The sequence below is a fragment of the Lycium barbarum genome, chromosome 9 (assembly GCF_019175385.1).
Source record: "Lycium barbarum isolate Lr01 chromosome 9, ASM1917538v2, whole genome shotgun sequence".
NCBI lineage: Eukaryota > Viridiplantae > Streptophyta > Magnoliopsida > Solanales > Solanaceae > Lycium > Lycium barbarum.
Window position 1 is genome coordinate 125,557,614 of NC_083345.1, and position 23,826 is coordinate 125,581,439.

General features: G+C 36.8%; 3 protein-coding genes across 3 annotated transcripts; all 3 read left to right on the top strand.

Moving 5' to 3' along the window:
• The first annotated feature begins 386 nt into the window (after positions 1–386).
• On the top strand, positions 387–7,913 carry LOC132609933 (uncharacterized). Its single transcript, XM_060324147.1, has 3 exons — positions 387–544; positions 6,383–6,543; positions 7,595–7,913. The coding sequence occupies exons 1-3, from the start codon at positions 475–477 to the stop codon at positions 7,610–7,612; spliced, it is 249 nt and encodes an 82-aa protein (XP_060180130.1). The 5' UTR covers positions 387–474; the 3' UTR covers positions 7,613–7,913.
• A 2,999-nt stretch (positions 7,914–10,912) lies between these two features.
• Positions 10,913–14,818, top strand: LOC132608777 (nucleoside diphosphate kinase 3-like). The gene is made up of 7 exons (XM_060322519.1): positions 10,913–11,072; positions 12,494–12,628; positions 12,774–12,811; positions 12,912–12,962; positions 13,339–13,506; positions 13,595–13,707; positions 13,804–14,818. Exons 1-7 carry the CDS (start codon positions 10,994–10,996, stop codon positions 13,925–13,927), a joined length of 708 nt encoding a protein of 235 aa, XP_060178502.1. The 5' UTR covers positions 10,913–10,993; the 3' UTR covers positions 13,928–14,818.
• A 1,599-nt stretch (positions 14,819–16,417) lies between these two features.
• Positions 16,418–23,301, top strand: LOC132609934 (uncharacterized). The gene is made up of 7 exons (XM_060324148.1): positions 16,418–16,571; positions 20,241–20,307; positions 20,391–20,449; positions 20,546–20,635; positions 20,746–20,885; positions 22,535–22,592; positions 22,852–23,301. Exons 2-7 carry the CDS (start codon positions 20,241–20,243, stop codon positions 23,026–23,028), a joined length of 591 nt encoding a protein of 196 aa, XP_060180131.1. The 5' UTR covers positions 16,418–16,571; the 3' UTR covers positions 23,029–23,301.
• Positions 23,302–23,826: the final 525 nt, after the last annotated feature.

The window sequence follows — 23,826 nt, forward strand, 5'->3', positions numbered from 1 at the left end:
TTCAAAATTTGTGTACCACGTCAGTGCCACCTTATCATTTGTGTTTGCGAGTTCAACTTTATACAAGTTAAGGTACCTACTTGTGCACGCCCGAAGTTGGAAGTTATTACGTATTATGCCTTTATTTTAGGGAAAAGGGTCAAATATACCCCTGTACTTTGTTTTGTTAGTTAAATATACCCTTTGTTAGTGAAAGTTAATAAAAATACCCCCTGACGTCTTCAAACTTCACGCTTATGCCCCTATTTGGATGGAAATCTCCAAATCCTCTCAGACGCCAGAGGTATTTTTATTAATTTTCACTAACAGAGAGTATATTTAACTAACAAAACAAAGTACAGGGTATATTTGACCCTTTCCCCTTTATTTTATTAAATTATCACTTAGAAGAGAATAATATTTTGTTTCATCCTATAACTAAATCCTATAGACTTTTTTTTTCTCTTTACAAAAAATCGAAGAAGAATTGCAGCAATGGGTGGAGCTCAAGCAATGAAGAGAATCCCAAGAATCAAGTTTCCACAAAGGCACTCAAAACCTTCTGGTATTTTTTTCTATATATATTTTTCTCTCTCTATTATTAATATAATAATATGTTGATTGATTTTAGAGCAGAATGGTACATATGAGAGTCCCATGTATGGATTAGGGGATTTCACTAGGAGCAATTCCTCTGAAAGTTTCTTCCTTTGTGAATTTACACCACCTTACTAGAATTCTAGATTACATTTAGAGTCATTATTGACTAGAAAATGCTAAAAAGTGCATTCTTGTAATTAAAAAAGGAAGTGTCTTTATTTTCCCTTTCATTCATTTTCTTTTGGTAAATTACTTTTATTTCAGTTTTAGAGCAGAATGGTATAGATGATTCATGTAGCCGATCCTAACTAGTTTGGGGTTGAAGTTAATTGATTGATTGATTTTTGTTTACTTATAGTTGTGTTCAGTTTCAATCAAATGATAAAACTGTGAAAGAATTGTTGTGTGAGGAAGAGGGGGTGGGGATGGGGGTTTAGGTTCCTTCACTTTGCTTCGTTTAAGGACAGGTTCTGCAGAAACAGCCAGTTGCAAGGGGGTAATTGTTAGTCAGGAATCCCCACACAATGATTGAGAAACATGATGAATCCGTTTAACCTCCGGAAGTTCTAACATTTAAGCCACAACCCAACACGTTTTAAAACCTTGAAGGGGCCAAAGAACCTTCTACGGTTCTACCCAGTTTAGGATCCTTCTTTAGACGCGGAGACACTTGTCGATGAGGCTTCAACTTGACATATACATGGTTTCCAATCTCAAGAACAACCTCAGTGCTAGATTTGTCTACCAATGTTTCCATGCGTGTCTGAGCCTTAGCTAAATTGGCTTTTAGCAAATGCAGTACTTTATCACTTTGTATCAAATAGGTGTCCACCAATTCACTAGTAGATTTTCCCAATATGTAACGCGCAATAGCATGAGGCTTTCGACCATACAGAGCTCTGAAAGGGGTCATCCTTGCTGACGTTTGGTAGGATGTATTGTACCAAAATCTCAGCCCAAGATAACATAGCCACCCAATTTGAAGGCTCATCAACAACATAGAAACAAAGATACTGCTTTACCCATTTGTTTAGGGCCTCAGACTGCCTCTTAGATTGCGGGTGATAGGCAGTATTCAGGGCTAGAGTAGATCTTTGCAATATATTAATTCTTGCCAGAACTAAGGAAGGATCCTGGGGCACTGTCAGGCACTATAGTTTGCAGAGAGCCGTGAAGCTTAGTTACCCCCAATACAAAAGCCTCAGCCACCAGTTGGGTAGAAAATGTAGAGGGCAGACCGTACCTAGTCAAGTGGTCAATCATTGTCCTAATAGCAGTCTCACCTTTCAACGAAATTTTCTTAGCTTGTCAAACTTTCTCTCCTTCACCAGGAAAGTTATCCGGTAAGCAAGATCTTTGATTGATGTGCCTGAATAAGGTTGATCAATGGTAGCTGGTTGGAGCTTTCTCTATATCTTACTTGAACTGCCCCGCTCTAGCTCAGATTCTTGCTTAATGATGCGTCCCTTGTTTGCTCTTGGATTGGACTAAGCGGCAATCCTTACTGTGGAAGCAGATCCCACAATGTGGGGTCCAGGGAGGGTAAAGTGTACGCAGACCTTACCCCTATCTCGGAAGTTAGGGAGGCTGTTTCCGATATTTGATAGATTTGATTGTTTTTAGTATATGAGGTTAGATTCGGAAGGGTTTATTGAAATTGTCTAATTCAGAGTGGCGGTTGGTTGAGAAAGTCCCATGTGTGGATCTAGGACATATCACTAGAAGCAATTCCTCTGCAAGTTTATTCTTTTGTGAATTTATACCATGTTACTAGAATACTAGATTACGTTTAAAGAGCCACTATTGACTAGCAAAATGCTAAAAAATTGTATTCTTGTGTTTCAAAAGCTAGAAATGAGGACTAAATTGCGATTAGTTTAACAAAAAGGAAGCATCTTTATTTTCTCTTTCATTTATTTTCTTCTGAAAATTACCTTTGTTTCAATTTTAGAGCAGAATGGTATAGGTGATACATGCAGCCGATCACAACTAGTTTTGGGTTGAAGCGGAGTTGATTGATTGATTGCTTTTTGTTTACTTATAGTTTTGTTCTGTTTCGTGAAAGAATAGCTGGTAAGGAAGAGTGGTTGGGGGTTGGTGGTTCAGGATCCTTAATTTTACTTCTAGTGATGAGTGTTTGTTAGATTTGACCGTTAAATGAGCTTAGTTTCGAAAGGGTACCTAAAAATTGTATAACAATGAGGGGCGTCTGGTTGTTCAATGATATAGACGATTTGTATAGTTGACCGCAACTAGTTTGGGATTGAAGCAAAGTTGATTGACTATTGATTTTTGTTTACTTATAGTTTTGTTCAGTTTCAATCAAGTGATATAACTCATAAATAATTGCTGGCAGGAAGAGGGGTTGGAGGATGGTGGTTTAGGTTCCGAGTTATGAGTATTTGTTAGATTTGATCGCAGAATAGTATAGATGATTCATGTAGCCGACCAACTAGTTTGGGCTTGAAGCAGAGTTGATTGATTGATTGGTTTTTGTTTGCTTATAGTTTTGTTCAGTTTCAATCAAGTGATATAACTGTGAAATAATTGATGGTAGGAAGGGGGTTGGGTGATGGGGTTTAGGTTCCCTAGTTATTTGGATATCAGATTTGGTCGTTTTGCTTATATGAGCTTAATTTCAAAAGGGTTCTTAATTAACTGCAGGTCCAGTGGTGCTTTATTCGTCCAGCATCTTAGATACCATCATTCACCAATTTAGGCAGGATTATCAAAATTCACCAATTTGTATGTAGTCTAAGGAGTTGTTGTAATAATTTCACGTTCTATGGTGAATTCACAAGTTGCTGAGATTACCAGAAAAAACACAAATTGTACATAGCTGCCAGATTCCAAATTGGTCTACGGTGAATTCACGAGTTATAGCAAGATTCCAAGTGCACCACTTATAGCTGCCAGTCCTGCTGTAACTGACTGCTCTGCTACAACCCATTGTGATAGTATTTAATCATATCACCTTATTCCTCTCTGTTTAATCGTTTTAATCCTGGGTTAGCAACTATTCGTATTTTTTCTCCCTTGAAATTATTCTGTCAAAAGACTTCAGTCATCACAGAAATGGAAAATAGTGGCACATGTGCATCTTGTATGCTTAATATGGACATATATTGATTGACAATGTGTTTAGTAGCTGCAAATATGGTTGCTCACTTGTACACACACTATTTTCTTTTTCTAAACGTGAAGGTTCTACTAAGGTCATACTATCATTAGCGTCGATAATTAGCACACATGGTTAAAGCTAGGGAAAATCGGACAACTATTCCTTCACATCGTAATTCAACTCCCAAACGTCAACAATACATTCATAATATCATAATAATGGCCATTAGTCATTCACATTATCCATATTCCTCATTTCACCTTCATTAGTCCATATCCATGGCTAGAACCTACGACTATCCATTCACGTGCATTGCTCATCTAATGTTCTCAACATCATTTATAACACATTTGCATCACAATACATCAAGGTTCATAACTCAATTCAAACCATTTTCCAAATGTCACTATTCATCATGCATGACCCATTTTATCATATTTTCTACAATCCATGTATTTCAACTCTCCAATATCTTAAATAACATATAAATAGCATGAATCTTACCTTAGATGTTGTAGGGACAAGTCTTAGTCGATAATACTCCACCTTGAGCAAAACCCTAGTTTATCTTCATTTGGATTTCTTGACCTTGGATGATCCTTGGTGGTTTCCTTACTCTTGATTCACTTGTTTTATGTTGTTGATCACTAAATATCCTTGAACTCTTGTGAAATAAATGTAGAGAGAGGTTTTAGAGAGAAGGGGTGTGATGTAGAAGTGAAATAAAACTTAAAATTCTGAGTTGAAGTGCACAGTGGTCGTAAACATGGTTTACGACCCGTCCTCCAGTTTACCGACCGTCCTTCATGGTCGTATTTAACCATTTCAAAACCAGAAACTTAGGCTGCTGCATGGTGATTTACGACCATGGTTTACGGGCCGTAAATCACTTTACGGTCCGTATTCCAGGTCGTATTTTACCATTTGCTCGACTGGCAGAAAGTTGAAGTTTTGCATGCCAATTTACGACCTGCCAGTTTACGGACCGTATACCATTTTACGGTCCGTATTACACTTTACGACCACTGGCCAGTTTGCAATTCTGCAACTTTTCTCATTTCTTAGACTTTTCATTCTAATCACCCACACCCATTTACATGCATTGTTCATCCCATACCTTGCCTTATCTTAGCCAACTTTCTCGTCTTACATCGGATACCTTTGAAATCTCGCCTAAGGTCATCAAACGTCATTTCTTACTCATGGAACATCATACACTCGTACTCATCACTAATTCCTTCGATTGCGTACCAACGGAAAATTTCCGAGATGTAACACACATGGTATTCATCGACCTAGAGAAAGCTTACGATAAAGTGCCAAGAGAGGTTCTGTGGAGATGCATGGAGGCTAAAGGTGTACCTGTGGCGTACATTAGAGCGATCAAGGACATGTATCATGGAGCCAAGACCAGAGTGAGGACTATAGGAGGAGACTCGAAGCACTTTCCAGTTCTGATGGGTTTGCATCAGGGATCGGCCCTTAGCCCATTTCTATTTGCCTTGGTGATAGATGGATTGACGCGACAAATTCAAGGTGAGGTGCCATGGTGTATGTTGTTCGCGGATGACATAGTCTTGATAGACAAGACTCGCAGCGGAGTCAACTCTAAGCTAGAGGATTGGAGACAAACGTTAGAGTTTAAAGGATTTAAGTTGAGTAGGACCAAAACAAAGTACTTGGAGTGCAGGTTCAGTGGTGTACCTCAGGAGGCGGACGTGGAAGTGAAGCTTAGTACCCAGGTCATTCAAAAGAAAGGAAGTTTCAAGTATCTTGGGTCTATTTTACAAGAAAATGGGGATATTGACGATGATGTCACACATCGTATTGGTGCAGGATGGTTGAAATGGAGGCTCGCTTCCGGAGTGCTGTGTGACAAGAAAGTGCCACAAAAACTTAAGGGCAAGTTCTATAAAGTGGTGGTTAGACCGACTCTATTGTACGGGGTAGAGTGTTGGCCAGTCAAGAACTCTCACGTGCAGAAGATGAAAGTCGCGAAAATGAGAATGCTGCGGTGTATGTGTGGGCACACTAGGAGAGATAGAATCAGGAATGAGGACATCAGGGACAAGGTGGGAGTGGCATCGGTGGAGGACAAGATGCGGGAAGCAAGGTTGAGATGGTTTGGGCATGTGAAGAGGAGAGGCATAGATGCCCCAGTGCGGAGGTGTGAGAGGTTGGCTTTGGACGGTTTTAGGAGAGGTAGAGGAAGGCCAAAGAAATATTGGGGAGAGGTGATTAGGCAGGACTTGGCGTTGTTTCAGATTACCGAGGACATGACCTTAAATAGGAGGTTGTGGAGGGCTCAGATTAGGGTAGAAGGCTAGTAGGTAGTCTCGCTTTTCTGTGGCACTAGAAGGCGTAGCTTTGCTCTACTTTTTATTGCCCTATGTTTCCTACTTTTATGTGTTGAGTCTTGTTTCTCCATGCTGTTTTATCACGACTTCTTTGCCCTTGTTTTTTTTCTCATTTTCGCATTGCTTTGATTTGACTGTCGGTATCTGACTTTTCTCCCCTTGTTTTCTTGTTTTCTTTTGAGCCGAGGGTCTTTCGGAAACAGCCTCCCTACTAAGGTGGGGGTAAGGTCTGCGTACATTTAACCCTCCCCAGACCCACACTGTGGGATTCAACTGGGTATGTTGTTGTTGTTGTTGTAAACGTGAAGGTTCTTTTGTTCTGCAGGTTCTACATCCCAGAATTCGCAACCTCAGAAAACTCCAGCAGCTGAAGAAGCTCCTCGAACATTTTTCTCAAGGTCCCCATCTAGCATGTCTGTTGCAGGGAAGGCTTCTGACCAACCCAAAAGAACACCAGTGTCTCAGGAGGAAATTGATTCCATTATGGTACATGCCAACTGTTAATACATAGTCTTGAACTTATTGACATTTTCATATTGGCTTTATGTTAACTAGAGGCCCATGCTATTTTTTTTTTCTTTTACGGAGAACTTGCTACCTTCCACCAACACAGGTACCGGGTAGCTCTGTCCATCAAGGTTTGGACAGAGAAGAAATCACCTAGTGTTTTTCCGCCTCTAATTAAATTTGAGCCTGAGACCTTATGGTTCTCAACCCACTTCACCGACCACTCGGTCACACCCTTGGGTGCTATTTAGTCAGTTTATTTGAGTAAGATTGTTACTACGGAAGCAAATATGTAACTGGAGGAGCATGGAAAAGATATGCACTTGCCTTCAATCTAAAAGTGGTGTCGTGCCACATGATGAACTTAAGATGTAGACTTAAGCATTGAATCCTGACCTGGTTATATGACAGATAATGCACCATGATTGAGTAATTCTAGCCAACAATGTTGTTTAGGGGTGTCAAATGGCAGGTTGGGTTGAATTTGGGAGGGTCAAAATGAACTGAGTTAATAAATGGGCGGGTCCCAAAAGTTACTTGAGGAAATGAGCTGCGCTAAAATGGGCTAAAAAGCGGGTCATAACCGCCCAATTTTTACCAAGGTTTAATTTGTTTGTTTGTTCTTTATGATTTTGTAAGTACATAATAGAACTTTTTTTTTTGTCTCTCTTTATTATGGTCACATATAACATATCTAATTAAAAAACATGTCTTTTTAAAAATATTTTGACAAGGTTTTTATGAGTCAATTTGGGCTACATACCAGCCCAACTTGGGTAAATATCAACCCAATTTTTAGATGGGTCAATTTGAGCTGGTTGGGTGGGCCATGCTTTCATGGGCTAATTTTGCCACCACTAGTGTTGTTTGAAAAAGAGTTGTATGTTAAAATCGCAAACATGGACCAACAACAAAATGATCTTTCAAACATGTATCGGAAAACAAAATGACGTTCTAATGAATCGTAGTATTTGCCTTTTTTGTTTTCCTTTCAATTCGTTCAACGGTCTAATTGTTTTCCTTTTGGCAGTTGGGTGGCTGCTTCTAACTTCAGGCGAATTACCTTCAGAGAGAGGACACAGTTCCCGACTTCATGCCTATGTTTAGTGATTGGGTGACTACCTTTTCGTGTTTATGTTAACTATTGTACTTCTTGGAACCATGACTCTTTTCAGCAACAGATGCTTTTGATTAATGATTGTCAATAATTTGTTATGCATGGAATGATAATACTTGGATTGGCGTACGATATCATTCCATCGTTACGCTTTATTTTTTGGTATTGAATATAATCATTTGCAGACATTGTATGATAAGATTATCTACTATCCGACGAGAGATTTTTGTTAGTTGCAGACATTGCATGATAACTTTTAGTCCTGTCAAATATAGTGAACTTATAGACGACTTCGACTTGCTTGGGTTGAAGCGTAGTAGCAGTTGTTATAGACATTGCATGATGAGATTCTCTACCATCTGGTTTGAGGGTTAGCAGAAATTCATTAAGACTTCATTCTAGACTATCATTCTTGGAATAAAGCTCTCTGTACTGAATGGTTGTAAGAGGAAATTCTGCATATGTTGCATGAATATTACATTTTTTTATTCTAGCAGTTATGGGAATGTTTATTTTGTGAGGGAGGTGGGGACAGCGGTGGAGCTACCATTGTCCAAGGGAGTCAATTCCCTTTTGCAAGAAAATTACACTGTCTAAATCGTTTTTATGTATGTGTTATATGTTATACTCTATATGTTGAATCGCCAAAGTGAAAATTCTGGCTTTATCACTGGGTGGGGGCTCGAATCTCAGATAGATGCCTATGGTTTTAGGTAATATATCATGCAGTTACTTTATGCGGATTTACTTTTTCCACATAAGTAATTATCTGGGGAAAATGAAGGTTCAACAAGCAGTAATATTTGTGATTCAAGCTGTGACTTTCTTAGTTACTGTGTTGCTTTCTTGAAACCATGGAATTTTAGACATTAAGAAACTTGGTATTGTATACGGTAAAAATCGGATATAAGCAAGACCGGTAAGACCGGGGACCGGAGATAAGAAGAGACAGGCATGATCACCGAGTCTTCCCTTAGAACCGGTGATATTGCACCGACTGCGGTTGACCTGAGAAAAGTGAAGCGAATTTGTATCACAGCCAGTCCAGTTTCAGCATGACCGAGTTGATCGTGGCCGTTGGTCCGGTTTCAGCATGACCGAGTTGATCGTGACCGTTAGTCCGGTTAATCAGTTATAAAATCGCCACGTGTCAACAACGTTCTGTCACATTGTACCAACGACCGTACGAGTGTCAGACCATATGGCCCAACCTTATCATTTTAGGGTTTACTTTATTCTGAAAAAAGTTTTATGTTGTATGCAAGACCCAAAAGGCAAAACTATAAATATGAGGCATTTCCCTACTTTTAAGGGTTAACTTTTTCAAGATCAAGAACATTGTAATAGAAATTATATATTGAAGCTCTCTTTCCTTTGGTCCGGATCAGTGGCATTTTATGCTTATTCTTCCAATATAATTGGCTTAATCATAAACATTTGTATCTTGATTCGAATCACTAATGCATATGTTCACATACACATGCTATAACACGCAAATCTAAAATTATTTCTTATAAACCCAAAATAGATTAAAGTTCATTCACATATCCTATACTTCACTTACAAATTCAATTGATTATCTAAATTCGGGGTAAACAGGTATAAAGAGGATAAACAATTAAACAAATGTATTAATGAAGCTCAAAGAGTTCTACTGTGAGTTTAAAAGGACTCATTATTGGGATCAAACGGATCACACGTGGATTCATCCTTAATATTATATGTTACGCATTGTCATACAACTATAAAATAAATCACAAAAGTGACAATTTGTATGTACATCAAGCCAGAGAAGTCTTAAATTGGTTAATGACTGTCAAGCCTATCAATGAAATATTATCCGCTTAGACTTATTATTGAAGATTCTAGATTTTTGATTTAGACTGATCAACTTGCTGATTTTTTAACAAATTAAGAACACAACCATGAATAAGTTTTGATACTTTGGACTAATACTTACCTAGAGTTTGCTTCGACAAAAAGTGGTGGTTCAACAAAAACTGTGAACACATTGGTGTGTTTGGTATGCCGGAAAATGTTTTTCAAATTTTTCATGTTTGGTTGATCAAAAAGTTTTGAAAAATATTTTCCCTAGGAACACACGTTCCTTAAAAATGAGAAAAATGACTTCTTTTATGGAAGTACGGAAAACAAGTTCCATAAGTGACACTCCAAGTTCATTGTCTCTTCCTTACCCACCCAACGCCCCCAATCCTCACCCCTTGACCCCTGCCACCCCGAACCCCCGCTCCCCACCCCATCCCACCCCCATAGTATTTTTCTAGATTACATATAAGTGTTCTTGGGATAATATTTTTTGCGTAGCTACCAATCACTAGAAAATAAGTAAGAAATCCACTTGTTTTCCAAGAAAACATTTTCCTTCGTACCAAACACACACATAACTTTAAAAGCACAATAAATTCAAAATAAGATTTTAGAATATCCAACTATCAAATTTAAATCTCAGGTGATTCAGATCAATGAGAAAGTAACGAAATCCTAACTATTATTAAACAACGAATCTGATTCACTAATTCAATCGTAAGCATGAAACAAAGAATCAGATTCATTAATTTAGCCCAATAACTTAGGGCTTGGATTTTGACCCAGCCAAAGCCCAAACAGTCCCTCTACACGCTCCCACTCAGCGCGTTGACCACGTGTTCATTAAGTGAGCACTTTTGGGGTCCCTCACATATTTACTGAACTCTGATTATTAAATTTAATCGGAATTCTGAAAAAAACATTAAACTAAAAACACCAGAAATTTTTGTCAAAATTCCAGAAAATCGCAACATAAAAAAACTACATGAAACACAAAAAATAACAAAAATTGCACCTCAAAAAGTAGCACAAGACTCTTGAAATAAACCAATAATAACATAAACTACAAAAACTATATTTCCAAATGTGAGTTCTCGTTATATATTTTCTATTTTTACAGTTCAGTTAAAGTTAAGAATCATAGTTTGATAAATGTGTGACGGAGATCACTTTTGACAAAATTTAAAGGAACAAAACTGCTCAAGTGATATTAAAGAGACTATTTTGAACCCAGTGCCAAAAATAAGGGACCATTTTTTATCATTTTCTCTAACCAAATCAGTAACCTATATATATATATATATATATATATATATATATATATATATATATATATATATATATATATATATATATATATATATATATATATATATATATATTCATGTCTTTCTTCTTTCACTCTTCAAAAGAGAGTGCATTAGATTTGTGTTTCTATTTCTTTATCTTTTTACGTATTGAATCTGTGTTTTGTTGTTTGAAGATATGAATTCTCAGATTTGCAGATGTGCTTCACGAGCTACCAAGTCCTTGTTATCTGCTTATTCTAAGCAGAATTCTCGTGGTAAAGTTTTCGTTCCATTTCTCGTTAAATTTCAATGTATATAAATATTTTATCGATCTATGTGTATGTGCATGTCACTGCGTGTTTATAATGTACCGACTGATTTCAAATCCTCGTGCATTTTCGAGTTCGCTGGGTGTGTATATACATATATATTACATATCTGTGTGTGTGGTTATGATGCACAGATTGATTTCAAATCCTTGTGCATTTTCGAGCTCGCTCTGTGTGTGTGTATATATATATGTGTGTGTTTATGATGCACAGACTGATTTCAAATCCTTGTGCATTTTCGAGCTCGGTCTATATATATATATATATATGTGCACGCGCGTGGTAGTACGTGTATTATATTTATTGTGCACAGACTCCAATCCTCGTGCATTTTCGAGCTTGATATATATAATCTCTGTGTGCACGGGCAGAGTTTCCGTGCTTTTCAGGTAAAAATTGCGTTCCATTTCTCGTTAATTTCAATTTTCCTTTTTTCTCTCTTTCCCTGGCTTAATAGTTCCTGTATATATGCATATAAAAATTTATGTATCAAATTATATGTGTATGTGTGTGTAGTGCACGGATTGATTTCAAAATCCAGTGCTTTTTCGAGCTCGGTCTCTCTCTCTCTCTATATATATAATGTGTTTGTGCGCACGTGTGTGTATATAATGTATGTGTGTGTGTAAAATATAGCATTGATAGTTCATGTCATGTACGAATTTATCAATCTATGTGTATTACTCATAGATCTGATAGATTCTGATTACCAGTGGTTTTTACATTTATATTCATTGAGCCATAATTTACCTATCAAAGGAGAAAACAAGTACTCCCTCTCCAATATATGCAATATAGTTTAAAGCGGCACTAAGTTCAAGAAAGAAATGAAGCCTTTTGAAATTTGTGGTCTAAAACATGTCGTAACATTTGTGCGGCTATAAAACTTCTGAAACTTGTGGCCTTAACATGCCATACATTTGTGCGGTTATAAAAGCTCTTATTAAGTGTAAAGTTAATTTTTTTCAACTTTAGAAGTGTGTCATTCTTGTGGGATGAACTACTAAAAAGGAAAGTGTGTCACGTAATGTGGAACGAAGAGGGTAGTTGTTTAGAATATATTCGAATGCCTATCATGTGGCTAGTTGTTCCTTCACATTTCTGATGATAGGTTAAATTTCTACATAGGGATTATCTAGTGGGTCCAGTTACACTCCCCGGTTTGTGCTCGAACTATATATATATATCTATATGTGAAAAGAATTAGAAAACGTATGCTATAATAGATTGAACCTATTCAATGTCTGTATATGATAAGATCACTATGGGTGCTTATATTCTACTTTAGTTCAAATTCGAACAAGCTCATCATATTAAGATGAATTACTAAGGAGAAAACAAATAGGCCTTACATGTCCGATTTGCAGGGGGACGAGCAGCGGCTGCAGCAGCCACAGTTTCTTTGAGAAGTGTTGTGCCTTCTCTAGTTTCATATGGCAGGACTGAGTCCCGGAATTCGTCTACAAGTTGGATTTCAGGAATCCTCGCCCTTCCTGCAGCAGGTTGGTCGCTTATTACTTACCTATGTTAGTGTTGCTGCTAAAGTTTTTTTTTCTGTCCTTTGAGAAAATGCCTCTCTGGTGAAAATTTGAAGATTCTATATGCGATCACTAGTCTAATTCATTTGTTTTTCTCCCTTTAATATAGCTTATATGCTCCAGGAGCAAGAAGCACATGCTGCCGAGGTACCTTATTCTCGCTTTTCCTATTAATCGATGCGTTATATCTTGCATTTATAATAATTCCATCTTTTTTACAACTGACGTGATACATTCTTCTTACAAGATGGAGCGCACCTTCATCGCCATAAAGCCAGATGGAGTGCAAAGGGGCTTGGTATGTCAAGTTGTGTTAGCATGCTGCATTCTTTATTTCTTAAAACATTTCTGTAATGTGCTTTTTCCTCCATTCGAGATGGATTATCTGGAACTGTATTCGGCATTTTGTCATGTTTTGTATGGATTCCACTAAGTCTCTTGTCACACACTCAGCGGTGAGGGTGTTCAAGATTAAATATATGTAATGTTTTTTTTTTCTTATATATGCAATACATTTTTATACATGGTATATTTTTCTGACGAAGGCTGTTCAACTTGCCACCCTTCAGTGTATGTAGCTATGCCACTGCACACTCCAATCCCCTCTTGCATCCATGATATGCAGATGTAGTGTTCTCTTTCCAATTGGCTAAGAAAGTTTCATTCCATTGCAGATTTCAGAGATACTATCACGCTTTGAGCGCAAGGGTTTCAAGCTGGTCGCGATCAAAATTGTGGTTCCGTCTAAGGATTTTGCCGGAAAGCATTATCATGACCTGAAAGAGAGACCATTTTTTAATGGCCTATGTGATTTCCTCAGCTCCGGCCCCGTCGTAGCAATGGTTAGATTAAATTAAATTTAGCTAAGTGTCTAACTTTACTTGTTTGCTAAAGGGTTTCACGTTAAACAATTCTGTAATCAAATTCTAGGTTTGGGAAGGCGAGGGAGTGATTAAATATGGACGGAAGCTTATCGGAGCTACAGATCCTCAAAAATCAGAACCTGGAACAATTAGAGGGGACCTAGCTGTTGTAGTCGGAAGGTTCCAAAACTTCTTATGTTAATTCCATAGTTAGGCTTCGTTTATTTATATTAAGATTAAGACGTCTGAATCTGAGCAAGATGAGTTTCTTTGCAGGAACATTATCCACGGGAGCGATGGACCTGAGACTGCCAAGGATGAGATCAAACTATGGTTCAAACCAGAAGAGTTGGTTAGATACACAAGTAATGACGAGAAGTGGATATACGGTGTGAACTGAAGAAAAGTGGTTATTCTTAATTTAAACTGCGATTAACTCCACATGAAGACTGGGACACTAGTGATTATCTGAATAAATCTGATGACCATTTTCCTTAGGCTTGTAGGGACATAACCTTTAACAAACCGTTACTTAGATTGTTCAATAATCAAATGTAATGAAAAATTGCTGAGCCTTGTCAATTGCATTTTTCTTTTTAGTGCGCCCGCCGAGTTTTATTTATTTATTTTGGGGATGGGGAGCCAATGTCACCAATTTAACTTGCAGTCTTGGATCTTTGAATAGACAGAGAGAGAGAGAGAGATTCTCTTCCTCCTGCTCAAGACCGTATTCGTTAAAAGAGATGGCAATGACTTTCTTCCCACCAGGAAATCGTAGTAAGCCGGGAAGATTAGGTGCAACTCTTGATGCTAGGGGGTCGGGCTTTCCTATAGTAGTTCCGCTGCGGCCTCTGAACGACCGTCCCATCTCATCTTGATTTGGCCATCTCTAAATATCCCTGCTGCTACGTTCATTTGGTCGAGCAAGGTCTCTCACTCCTAGCGTGCTAAGCTGACTTAGTAAACAGATTCGCTAGTTGGGCCAAATGACGCTCTTTCAATTATCCGAAAATTTGCCGGGTTCAGTTCTGACTATAACTACAACCTATCTCATAGTTGGCCGTCAATTTGACCTGATCCATCACGCTTTGGACAATGGCCTCTTTTTATTTTTTAATTCTTTTTTTTTTTTTACTTTTACGCCCCCACGCCCACCAACAAAAGAAATACAAGCTCTAAGCTTTTGGGGCAAAATAACCGGAATAACTGTGCTAGCAGCTCATTTAAATGGTGAATATTTATTCGCACTCGATGTTTACACCAAATCAATGAATGCAAGATATTTGTCTTTCAAATCATGGTTAACCAATGCGTATTCACAATTTTTTTTTTTTTAATTCCGTTAAGGTTCAATTGTTTAGTTTAGTGTAAATACCAGGTAACCATTTCGGTATGAATGCATGCCTTTTTGACTTGCCTCTGGGCTCTTTGCTTTATATACACACACATCATAACTTTCCGACAAAATGGTAAAGTAAGCTAATTGGTAATAACGGGGTAAGTGATATATTAGTAAAGGGCTACATGAACATCTCAAATTCTTTGTATTAGCTGCGAATATCAGACTTTAATGATTTGAAACATTATTTGATTGAACTCAAGAATTAAGAAAAAAATTGTTTTTAAAAAACAGTATGTTAGAAATTAGTTTGTCGAGGAGCATTTAGGTCTCTATGAAGTTGCAAGAAAATTGGGTTATACATATTAAACTTTCATTCAGTATTGTATTTAAGATTAATAGCATTTGCCAACGGAAGCAACATTTAAGCAACATAAGGCTAAACCTCTTCGAAAACCAAATTTCAACACTTGCAAAGAACAAATATAAAAACACAGACCGGTTATTTCCAATATAAAAACTAATATAAACACAGTTAAATTAAAGAGTTTAACTTATATATGTAAAATTAAGAATGACCTTAGATACTAAAATCGAGTCCAAAAACTTCTTGAAAATGGGAAGATTAGGATAAGCGGTCAACCTTATTGAGAGAACGATGTGCATAGGTCAGGTGATGAGTAAGGATGGTGTAATTTCATAAACCGCTTGTCAGACCGGTTAGGTGGCGGTATCTTAGGTGGCGGTATCACACCTTTCTCCAAATAAATGGTGCATGACACTCCTAACGTCTTATGATTTATGTCGGAAGCAAGATTATCCTTTGTATTTGACCAACTTATTCTCAAACCTTTATGATTTCGTGCCGAATATTTTTTCATATTATTGGATCATTGCAAGACTATTTACAAGTAACTCTAAAGTAGAATTCTTCCATTTGTCCGAGCCTTAGGTTACTAGAATTATTCCAAAATCTATACTGATAAAAGATAGCACATACCTATTGTAAAAAAAATCATGAAAATTTCTTGGTTGGCAATACTACGGTTAATGTTGATTCCACACATGGAATTTACTCCCATCTCAAATTATTTGTCGTGCTTCTCTCTTACATGCCCCTCAAAAAAATATTAATTATGATTAGTTTTGACTATGTTACCCTTATTTATGTCTTAAGATATAATCTCTCTTCATTTAATATATATACTTTATTTACGTGCCATATTTCCATAATTGAGGTGTTTGTCGTCTTCAAGACCAATCACCACTAAAGGTAAAATGGGAAAAGAATAATGAATTAAGAAAATTTCAGAAATATACAAGTTGATCACTTACATTACAAAAAAATAACTCAAAACTTACATTACAAAAAGTAGCCCGAAATATACAAACATATACAAAAATACAAGAAGTCAGAGAGAGAAAAAAGTTTGGATCATTTTTTATAAGAATTAAAAAAAAGAATCAATTAACATATAATAATTTTCTCTAATGAATTTTGTCACTAATTTTAGAAAGCACGTGATTGGCTCGTGCCCAATCCTATGAGTAAACGGTGCACCGCCTCTCTATATATATAATATTCGTCAATATCTCCTAATTTTGTTTGACCATAAATTTTTCATCACTGTAAACCCTAATTTCAAAATCAGCAATATTAAGGAAGCTCATCTATCTTCTACTCGATTTCACAAAACATAAACAGGTACACTTTTATTACTATTTTTTTTTGCAATTTTTTTTTTTTTTGCAATTTTTGAGGCTGATTTTGTTTATGACGAGCTATTTTTTTATTTTATTTTATATTCATGTTGTTATGCGCAAAAATATCCGAAACAGCAAAAATTTTGCAATTGATTAGTTGCAATTTTTGTGACAGATTGTGTATCTCACGAGTTTTTTTTTTTTTTTTTTTTTTTTTGTAATTTTATGCTTGTTTTGTTACGCGGGAAAAGTTTCGAAAGAGTGAAAATTTTGATTTAATTTAGTTGATTTTTTTAAATTTATTTTGTGGTTATCGGAGACCTAATTTCATCTTTTAGGTTTTTTTTTTTTTTTACTATTACAGATATTTGCTTGCAATTTTTTTTTTGTTGGAAATTTTGCATTAATTTATTTGGTGATATCTTTTAGAGATAATGATTAAAAAAAAACTATAATTTTTTGTGAGTTTCCTACCTGAACTATGAGTTGTTTGCGTTTTCCTACCTGAACTGTCACCAATTATTTATCAAAACATACCTTGATTAGTATCAAATAGTTGATAGCATTGCTTAGTTCTTAGGTTTGTGTATATTGCTATGCGATAAGGAGAACCGTTAATGTTTTTGCAATTTTGAAATGCAAACACCAGATAGTTCGGGTAGGAAATGCCCAAAAAGTGATACTTATAGCTGACGGTACTAAATAGTTGACAGCAAGGCTTAGTTATTAGAGTTGTGTATGTCATTATGAGATAAGGAGAACCTTTAATGTTTTTGCAATTTTGAAATGCAAACACCAGATAGTTCGGGTAGGAAACGCACAAAAAGTGATACTTACAGCTGACGGTACTAAATAGTTGACAACAAGGCTTAGTTATTAGAGTTGTGTATGTCATTATGAGATAAGGAGAACCTTTAATGTTTTTGCAATTTTGAAATGCAAACACCAGATAGTTCGGGTAGGAAACGCACAAAAAGTGATACTTACAGCTGACGGTACTAAATAGTTGACAACAAGGCTTAGTTATTAGAGTTGTGTATGTCATTATGAGATAAGGAGAACCTTTAATGTTTTTGCAATTTTGAAACGCAAATGCCAGAGAGCTCAGGTAGGAAACTCGCAAAAAAGTGATACTTATAGCTGAAGGTACCAGAGGCGGATCTAGGATTTAAATTCTTGGGGTTCAACTTTTTAAATTTTTTAGCATTGAACCATTATATTTCTAAAGTTATGGGTTCATATCTACTATTTATTGTAAATTTAGTAAATTTTTACATATAAATTTGTACACCGCATCAAAAGTTTGGGGTTCAATTGAACCCAAATTATAATGCTCCATCCGCCCCCTGGACGGTACTAAAGAGTTGACAGCAAGGCTTAGTTGTTAGAGTTGTATATGTCATTATGAGATAAGGAGAACCTTTAATGTTTTTGCAATTTTGAAACGCAAACGCCAGGTAGCTCAGGTAGGAAACTCGCAAAAAAGTGATACATATAGCTGACGGTACCAGAGGCGGATTTAGGATTTAAATTCTTGGGGTTCAACCTTTTAAATTTTTTAGCATTGAACCATTATATCTAAAGTTATGGGTTCATATCTACTATTTATTGTAAATTTAGTAAATTTTTACATATAAATTTGTACACCGCATCAAAAGTTTGGGGTTCAATTGAACCCCAAATTATAATGCTCCATCCGCCACTGGACGGTACTAAATAGTTGACAGCAAGGCTTAGTTATTAGAGTTGTATATGTCATTATGAGATAAGGAGAACCTTTAATGTTTTTGCAATTTTGAAACGCAAACACCAGATAGCTCAGGTAGGAAACTCGCAAAAAAGTGATACATATAGCTGACGGTACCAGAGGCGGATTTAGGATTTAAATTCTTGGGGTTCAACCTTTTAAATTTTTTAGCATTGAACCATTATATCTAAAGTTATGGGTTCATATCTACTATTTATTGTAAATTTAGTAAATTTTTACATATAAATTTGTACACCGCATCAAAAGTTTGGGGTTCAATTGAACCCCAAATTATAATGCTCCATCCGCCACTGGACGGTACTAAATAGTTGACAGCAAGGCTTAGTTATTAGAGTTGTATATGTCATTATGAGATAAGGAGAACCTTTAATGTTTTTGCAATTTTGAAACGCAAACACCAGATAGCTCAGGTAGGAAACTCGCAAAAAAATGATACTTATAGCTGACGGTACTATATAGTTGAAAAAAGCAACTCTTAGTTGTTAGAGTTGTGTATGTACTATGAGATAAGGAGAACCTATAGTGTTTTTGCAATTTTGGAGACAGATTGTGTTTCTCACGAGCTCTCTTTGTCCCGTTCTTTTAATTTATGTTCATGTTGTTACATGCAAAATGTTTCGGAAGAGTGAAGATTTTGGTTTTATTAGTTCCTTTTTTTTTTTTTTTTTTTTTAATTTGGATTTCGTGGTTATGGGAGACCTAATTTCATATTTCATCACTACTAGAGAAATTTGTTTGGTGATTTCTTTTTACAGCCTTTTTTTATGTGATTGAGGAATTTTATGAAGATTCCAGAAGTTACAGATGATGATACCAAATAGTTGACAGTAAGGATTAGAGTTGTGTATGTCTCCTATGAGATAAGGAGAACCTGTGGTGTTTTTTAGTGAACACTAATAAGATGAATTATGAAGAAATCTGTGCAAAATATAGCCGAATGTGTCTAAAGCTTTGTATAGCTAATGCCAATTAGATTGAGGTGTGGTGTTGCTTCAGCTACTGGATCCTTCTCGTTTTATTTTTATTTTTTGCTTTGTTTTATTATGTTGGCATTTATAATTTCCTAGAAGAAGCTATGTACTTTTGCTGTTTCTAAGAATGTGTACCTGTGTTTTTTTTTTTTTGGTCTTAGCTTATTTTAGATGGGAAGCTCTAGTTTCTAGTTGGAATTTGGAGACACTGGTAGGGTACTCGAGTGTAGAGTTAGTTTCATCTTTGGTTCCCCGAAAAAATGTTGAGCGGAGGGAAGGGTTGACATCTAGTTTCTAGATATTAATGAGAGCTCGATTTATGAGCAGAGGACCTGATTATTCTGTTTTTGTTGTTGTTGTGGGGATCCTTAAAAGGTTGAATGCTGCAGAGATATGTTATTCTTGGAATTGTGTGAAAATACATAAAGCTTCTGTTTATGGGTGGACCTTGGTTGCTTTTGCACAGTTTCTCTAACTTGCCTACTTGGACAGTTGCTTGTGCTAGTTATGAGACTATTCTTCCATTGATCAAAAAAGTTCTTAAAACAGTCTTTAAGGTTTAGAAAAAAATTGAATGATGTCGTTGTCATTAGTTCCAATATGTAAGTTTGATTTGCTGTAAAATTTGGAAAATAGAAGGGGCTATTGTAATAAAACTCTTTGCACCGCATTCCTTCATGGTTATTTGTCTGATGCTCAGATTAAACTAAATACTTTTTTTATTATCCTCCTCCACCTGCAGCCAGTAAAGGGGTAATGAGAAGAAATATCAGCTCAGGAATCATATACTTCCATCTTTGATATTCCCACATCTTTTGACTTCTTTGGTTTTTTCCTTCCGTGCCTGCATCTTCTGCTGATCTTCAAGTTTAGTGGATAGTTTCATGCTGTTAATGTTGTATTCATTTAACTGACTTTGCTCTCAACTCAGATGGCAGCCAAACCACTGACGAGTGAGATTATTGCTTTTACAGAGAAGAAAATGGACATGACATTAGGTATGCATGTCAGCTTCACTTGTTTTTTACTCCCATCTTTTGGTTTTCTTCCTGTTTTGCTGATAATCAGTTGGTGCCTGCAGATGATATCATCAAGATGTCCAAAACAAACACAACCAAAACTAAGAAGCAAAGAGTTTTTGTAAGCACATGACTCACTGACCATTTAGTGTTTATTTCAGCTTTTGTCAGTTTGATTTGAGACTTCATTTTAACATTTATCATTTGCTTTCTGCAGAATAGAAGCCAAAAATTTTCTAATAACATTGCTCAGGATAAATCTGCTAAGATACAAAGGTTTATGGACACAAGATCATCTATGAGACAGGTACTCTTCACAATTGTCGCAACCTATGAAGAATATAATGTACTACTTTTTTTATGTCTTTGTGGATGCTGGACACTTTGACACTGCTTGTGCTGATTTTTTCTGCTCAGGGGCTTCTTGCTCGAAGAAGATCAAATTCTCAGGGAGATCAGTTTCCTTTGGCAACTGAGGCAGCTAGAAGAGCGGCAGTTGCTCCTATTCGCAATAGGGCTTTCAATCGAAGCCGGGCAGTGAATGTAAATAAACAGAGGTGTGTTTGGAAGTGTGTGGTTAATATATGATTAAGTTTGTTGGTAATTAATTTCCTCGCTTGCTGCACATGTCAAATACTGGTGTAACAATTGAACTCTCATTTGATGCAGGTAAATTGTGGTCCTATTTATTGTTGATGAATTTTCCATGTGTCTCTCCTTGCTCTTGTATACTTTAAAAGCATGCTGTTGCTTGTTAGTGTGGTTGGGAGACGTTCAAGCTAGAGTCTTTGAAAGTTTGTCCAAGTGTCAAATGATGGTTATTTCCATCAGAAAAGTTGCATCCTGCAACATGTCGGAGGACTTCAGTTTGATATGCATGTGTTGAATTTGAGATCTACTTTTTTTTTTCTTTTAAGTCGGTGTTGGGCACCTTAAGATGTGGAACTGTTAAGGTGTTATGATTTGGGGGAGCTGGCATAAAGAAAAACAATGTGTTACAATGAGGTTCTCCCTGTTTTGTGGGGCAAGTGCGTAGATTCTAATCATTTGTCTGGTAGAGCAAGCATCATGGGGTATATAATGTCTTGTAAGTTTGAGGTTTTGGAATGGTTGCTTCAGATGAACGGATGTCCTTGGATAAACTTTTCCCTTGATAACTCAATTCTATGGAATTTTGGGCCACAGAAAAGGATATCCTGATGAAAGCTTCTGTTTAAAGTGGCTCAACTAGTTGGCAACGAATAGTCTTTGAATTTTCTTCGTACTTGGATAATCAATTACATCTCATTTTCTTTCCTCTCCCAACCGCCTAAATTTTGTTGATAAGAAGTTGGGAAGGCCTGGAGCATGACACACGTCTTTGAATTTTTTTGGAGACATGGATAATCAATTGTTTCTCATTTTCTTTCCTCTCCCCAACCGCTGAAGTTTTTGTTGATAAGAAGTTTGGAAAGGCTTGGAGCATGACACATGGCATTCATCAGCTCTTTTGAGCAATGAATTTGCGAGGCGGCTGCGCATATTGAAGTTTTGCCTTCTACCACCTTAAATAATATTATTTGTATTATTCTATGGTTGGCTTGGTACTGTTGATCTTTGAAATGGTTGTTTTGGGATGCAAGTGAGATACTTCTCCTTGAGTGCATCCAACTCTAATTTGCGCCATACAGTGTTTTGGAGGATAGAGTGTGCATGTAGAACATATTAAGTTCTTTAACAGAAATTGTTCGGTTTGTGGGCTGTGTGAGGGGCTTAAATTTTATAGTTGAGTTGTGAGTTGTTGGGAAGTTACCTGCAACGCTGTTGAAGCAATTTTGGCATTGTGGTGAAACACTACTTTATGCTGAAGTTAGTAGTGCTCTTGGATATTTTGACTGATGATGAGTTGTCCAAATAAGGTCATTTCTTCCACATCAGTGTTTCTGTTAGTTCTAGTTTGGACTTCGTTTCCTTCCGGTGGGGGATGAGCTGAAAGTTATCAAGTTCTGTTTCGGGTGCTGCTATTGTTTCTAAGGTTTGGTTAGTTGAGAAGTTTTAATTTGAGGGCCGATGGTAAGTTGGAAGTGAAAACATTATATGTTCAAAGTGCTTCACCACCGAATTTATCCCTGCGACTTTGGGCTGTTCATCCTTCCTTCAGTAAGAAATCTGCGGATAAGCACTTCTCTCTACAGCTGCTTCAATTTTCTTTTTGTTAATTGTGCAGGTTTGGGGCTCCTCTGGTTCAGAAGAATGCTGCAAATAGTGGCAGGTTTATTGTTAAGGTAAGAGAGGGTTTTAACAGAAATTAAAAGAGTTCTTCTTTAAACTTATAAGGCCTCCCCTCCACACATTGAAAGCCTGGATAAGCGTCGATTCCAAGGACCATATTGCTTGAGGTGTCTCTGTTTTCTGATTGTACAATTCGTCAGTTCTTAGACCTCCAAACAGTAAACCATCCCGATGCTGTCGGTCTTGTAGATCGGCTGCTATGGATCTTGAAAGATCTGAAGATATGTAACCATTTGTGTTTTGTGCGTGTAGCAACAAAAGCTGGAAGTCAAGCCAGTGTCAAAGCAGAGACCTCAGACATTAGATTCCCTATTTGCAAATATGAAGGAACAGAGGACGAAGATGCAATCTCAGCAGAATAATGTGCCAAAGAGAAATGGAGGCAGACAGCATGTAGCGCCATGGGCTAGAGGGCGTTTTGGCAATTGAGCAGCTGATTCATGTGCCAATGCAGGTTACTACTTCACATCGTGTTGTGAAGTGATAGCAGAACTCTGTGCAGCTGATTCCATGGATAGCACAGGGTTTGGTTCGTTTTGTGTTCTTAGCAGTCTAGATATCTTTCTCTGGAGGAAGGACAAAAACTGTTTGGAATGTGTTGATTTTTGATGCAGATTCGGTTTCATTCTATCCATAGAGATGTACTTGTACAGCATTTCTTAGTTTTAGTTCTATTGATAATGTTTCTCTATCGTTGGATAAGTTTCCTATCGTTAGTAGGATGCATGTATTCAAGCAGAATGTACACCAACACAAAGGTACAATAACACGATTCTGGCGAAGGCGAAACAACTGGAAACACTAAAAAATCTAAATGAACTCCTTGGTAATTGATAAGTTAATAAAGGCCCATATTTGGAAGTACTTTATTAGAGGTTTGAGCGCTGAGATCTCAGTAACTTCTTTAAAATATACGTAATTTTAAAATTATCAGAACATTCACTTCTTATTAGTAAATGTGATATTTTACTATTACTATTATATCATTATGGATCACTACAACCTACTATTATCTCTACAACTTGTTATTACTACCAACCATCTTTAACACCAACCTCGCATAATCACCATATCAAACCGATCACCACCACTTCCAATCACCTTCTTCAGCAATTTTCACCGTCATTAACCACTGGTCATTACTACTAATCACCTCCACCACCATCAACATCGACAACCACCACCATCCGCTACCACTAACTTTCAGAGTTTGGTTAATCATGGAAT

Excerpts from the sequence above, each read along its gene's own strand:
- LOC132609934 (XM_060324148.1), top strand. The coding sequence starts at position 20,241 with ATGGCAGCCAAACCACTGACGAGTGAGATTATTGCTTTTACAGAGAAG. Across the intron at positions 20,308-20,390 it reads GAAAATGGACATGACATTAG|ATGATATCATCAAGATGTCC; the intron begins GTATGCATGTCA and ends TGGTGCCTGCAG. Across the intron at positions 20,636-20,745 it reads CAAGATCATCTATGAGACAG|GGGCTTCTTGCTCGAAGAAG; the intron begins GTACTCTTCACA and ends TTTTCTGCTCAG.
- LOC132608777 (XM_060322519.1), top strand. The coding sequence starts at position 10,994 with ATGAATTCTCAGATTTGCAGATGTGCTTCACGAGCTACCAAGTCCTTG. Across the intron at positions 12,963-13,338 it reads ATGGAGTGCAAAGGGGCTTG|ATTTCAGAGATACTATCACG; the intron begins GTATGTCAAGTT and ends ATTCCATTGCAG. Across the intron at positions 13,507-13,594 it reads CCGGCCCCGTCGTAGCAATG|GTTTGGGAAGGCGAGGGAGT; the intron begins GTTAGATTAAAT and ends ATCAAATTCTAG.
- LOC132609933 (XM_060324147.1), top strand. The coding sequence starts at position 475 with ATGGGTGGAGCTCAAGCAATGAAGAGAATCCCAAGAATCAAGTTTCCA. Across the intron at positions 545-6,382 it reads AAGGCACTCAAAACCTTCTG|GTTCTACATCCCAGAATTCG; the intron begins GTATTTTTTTCT and ends TTTGTTCTGCAG.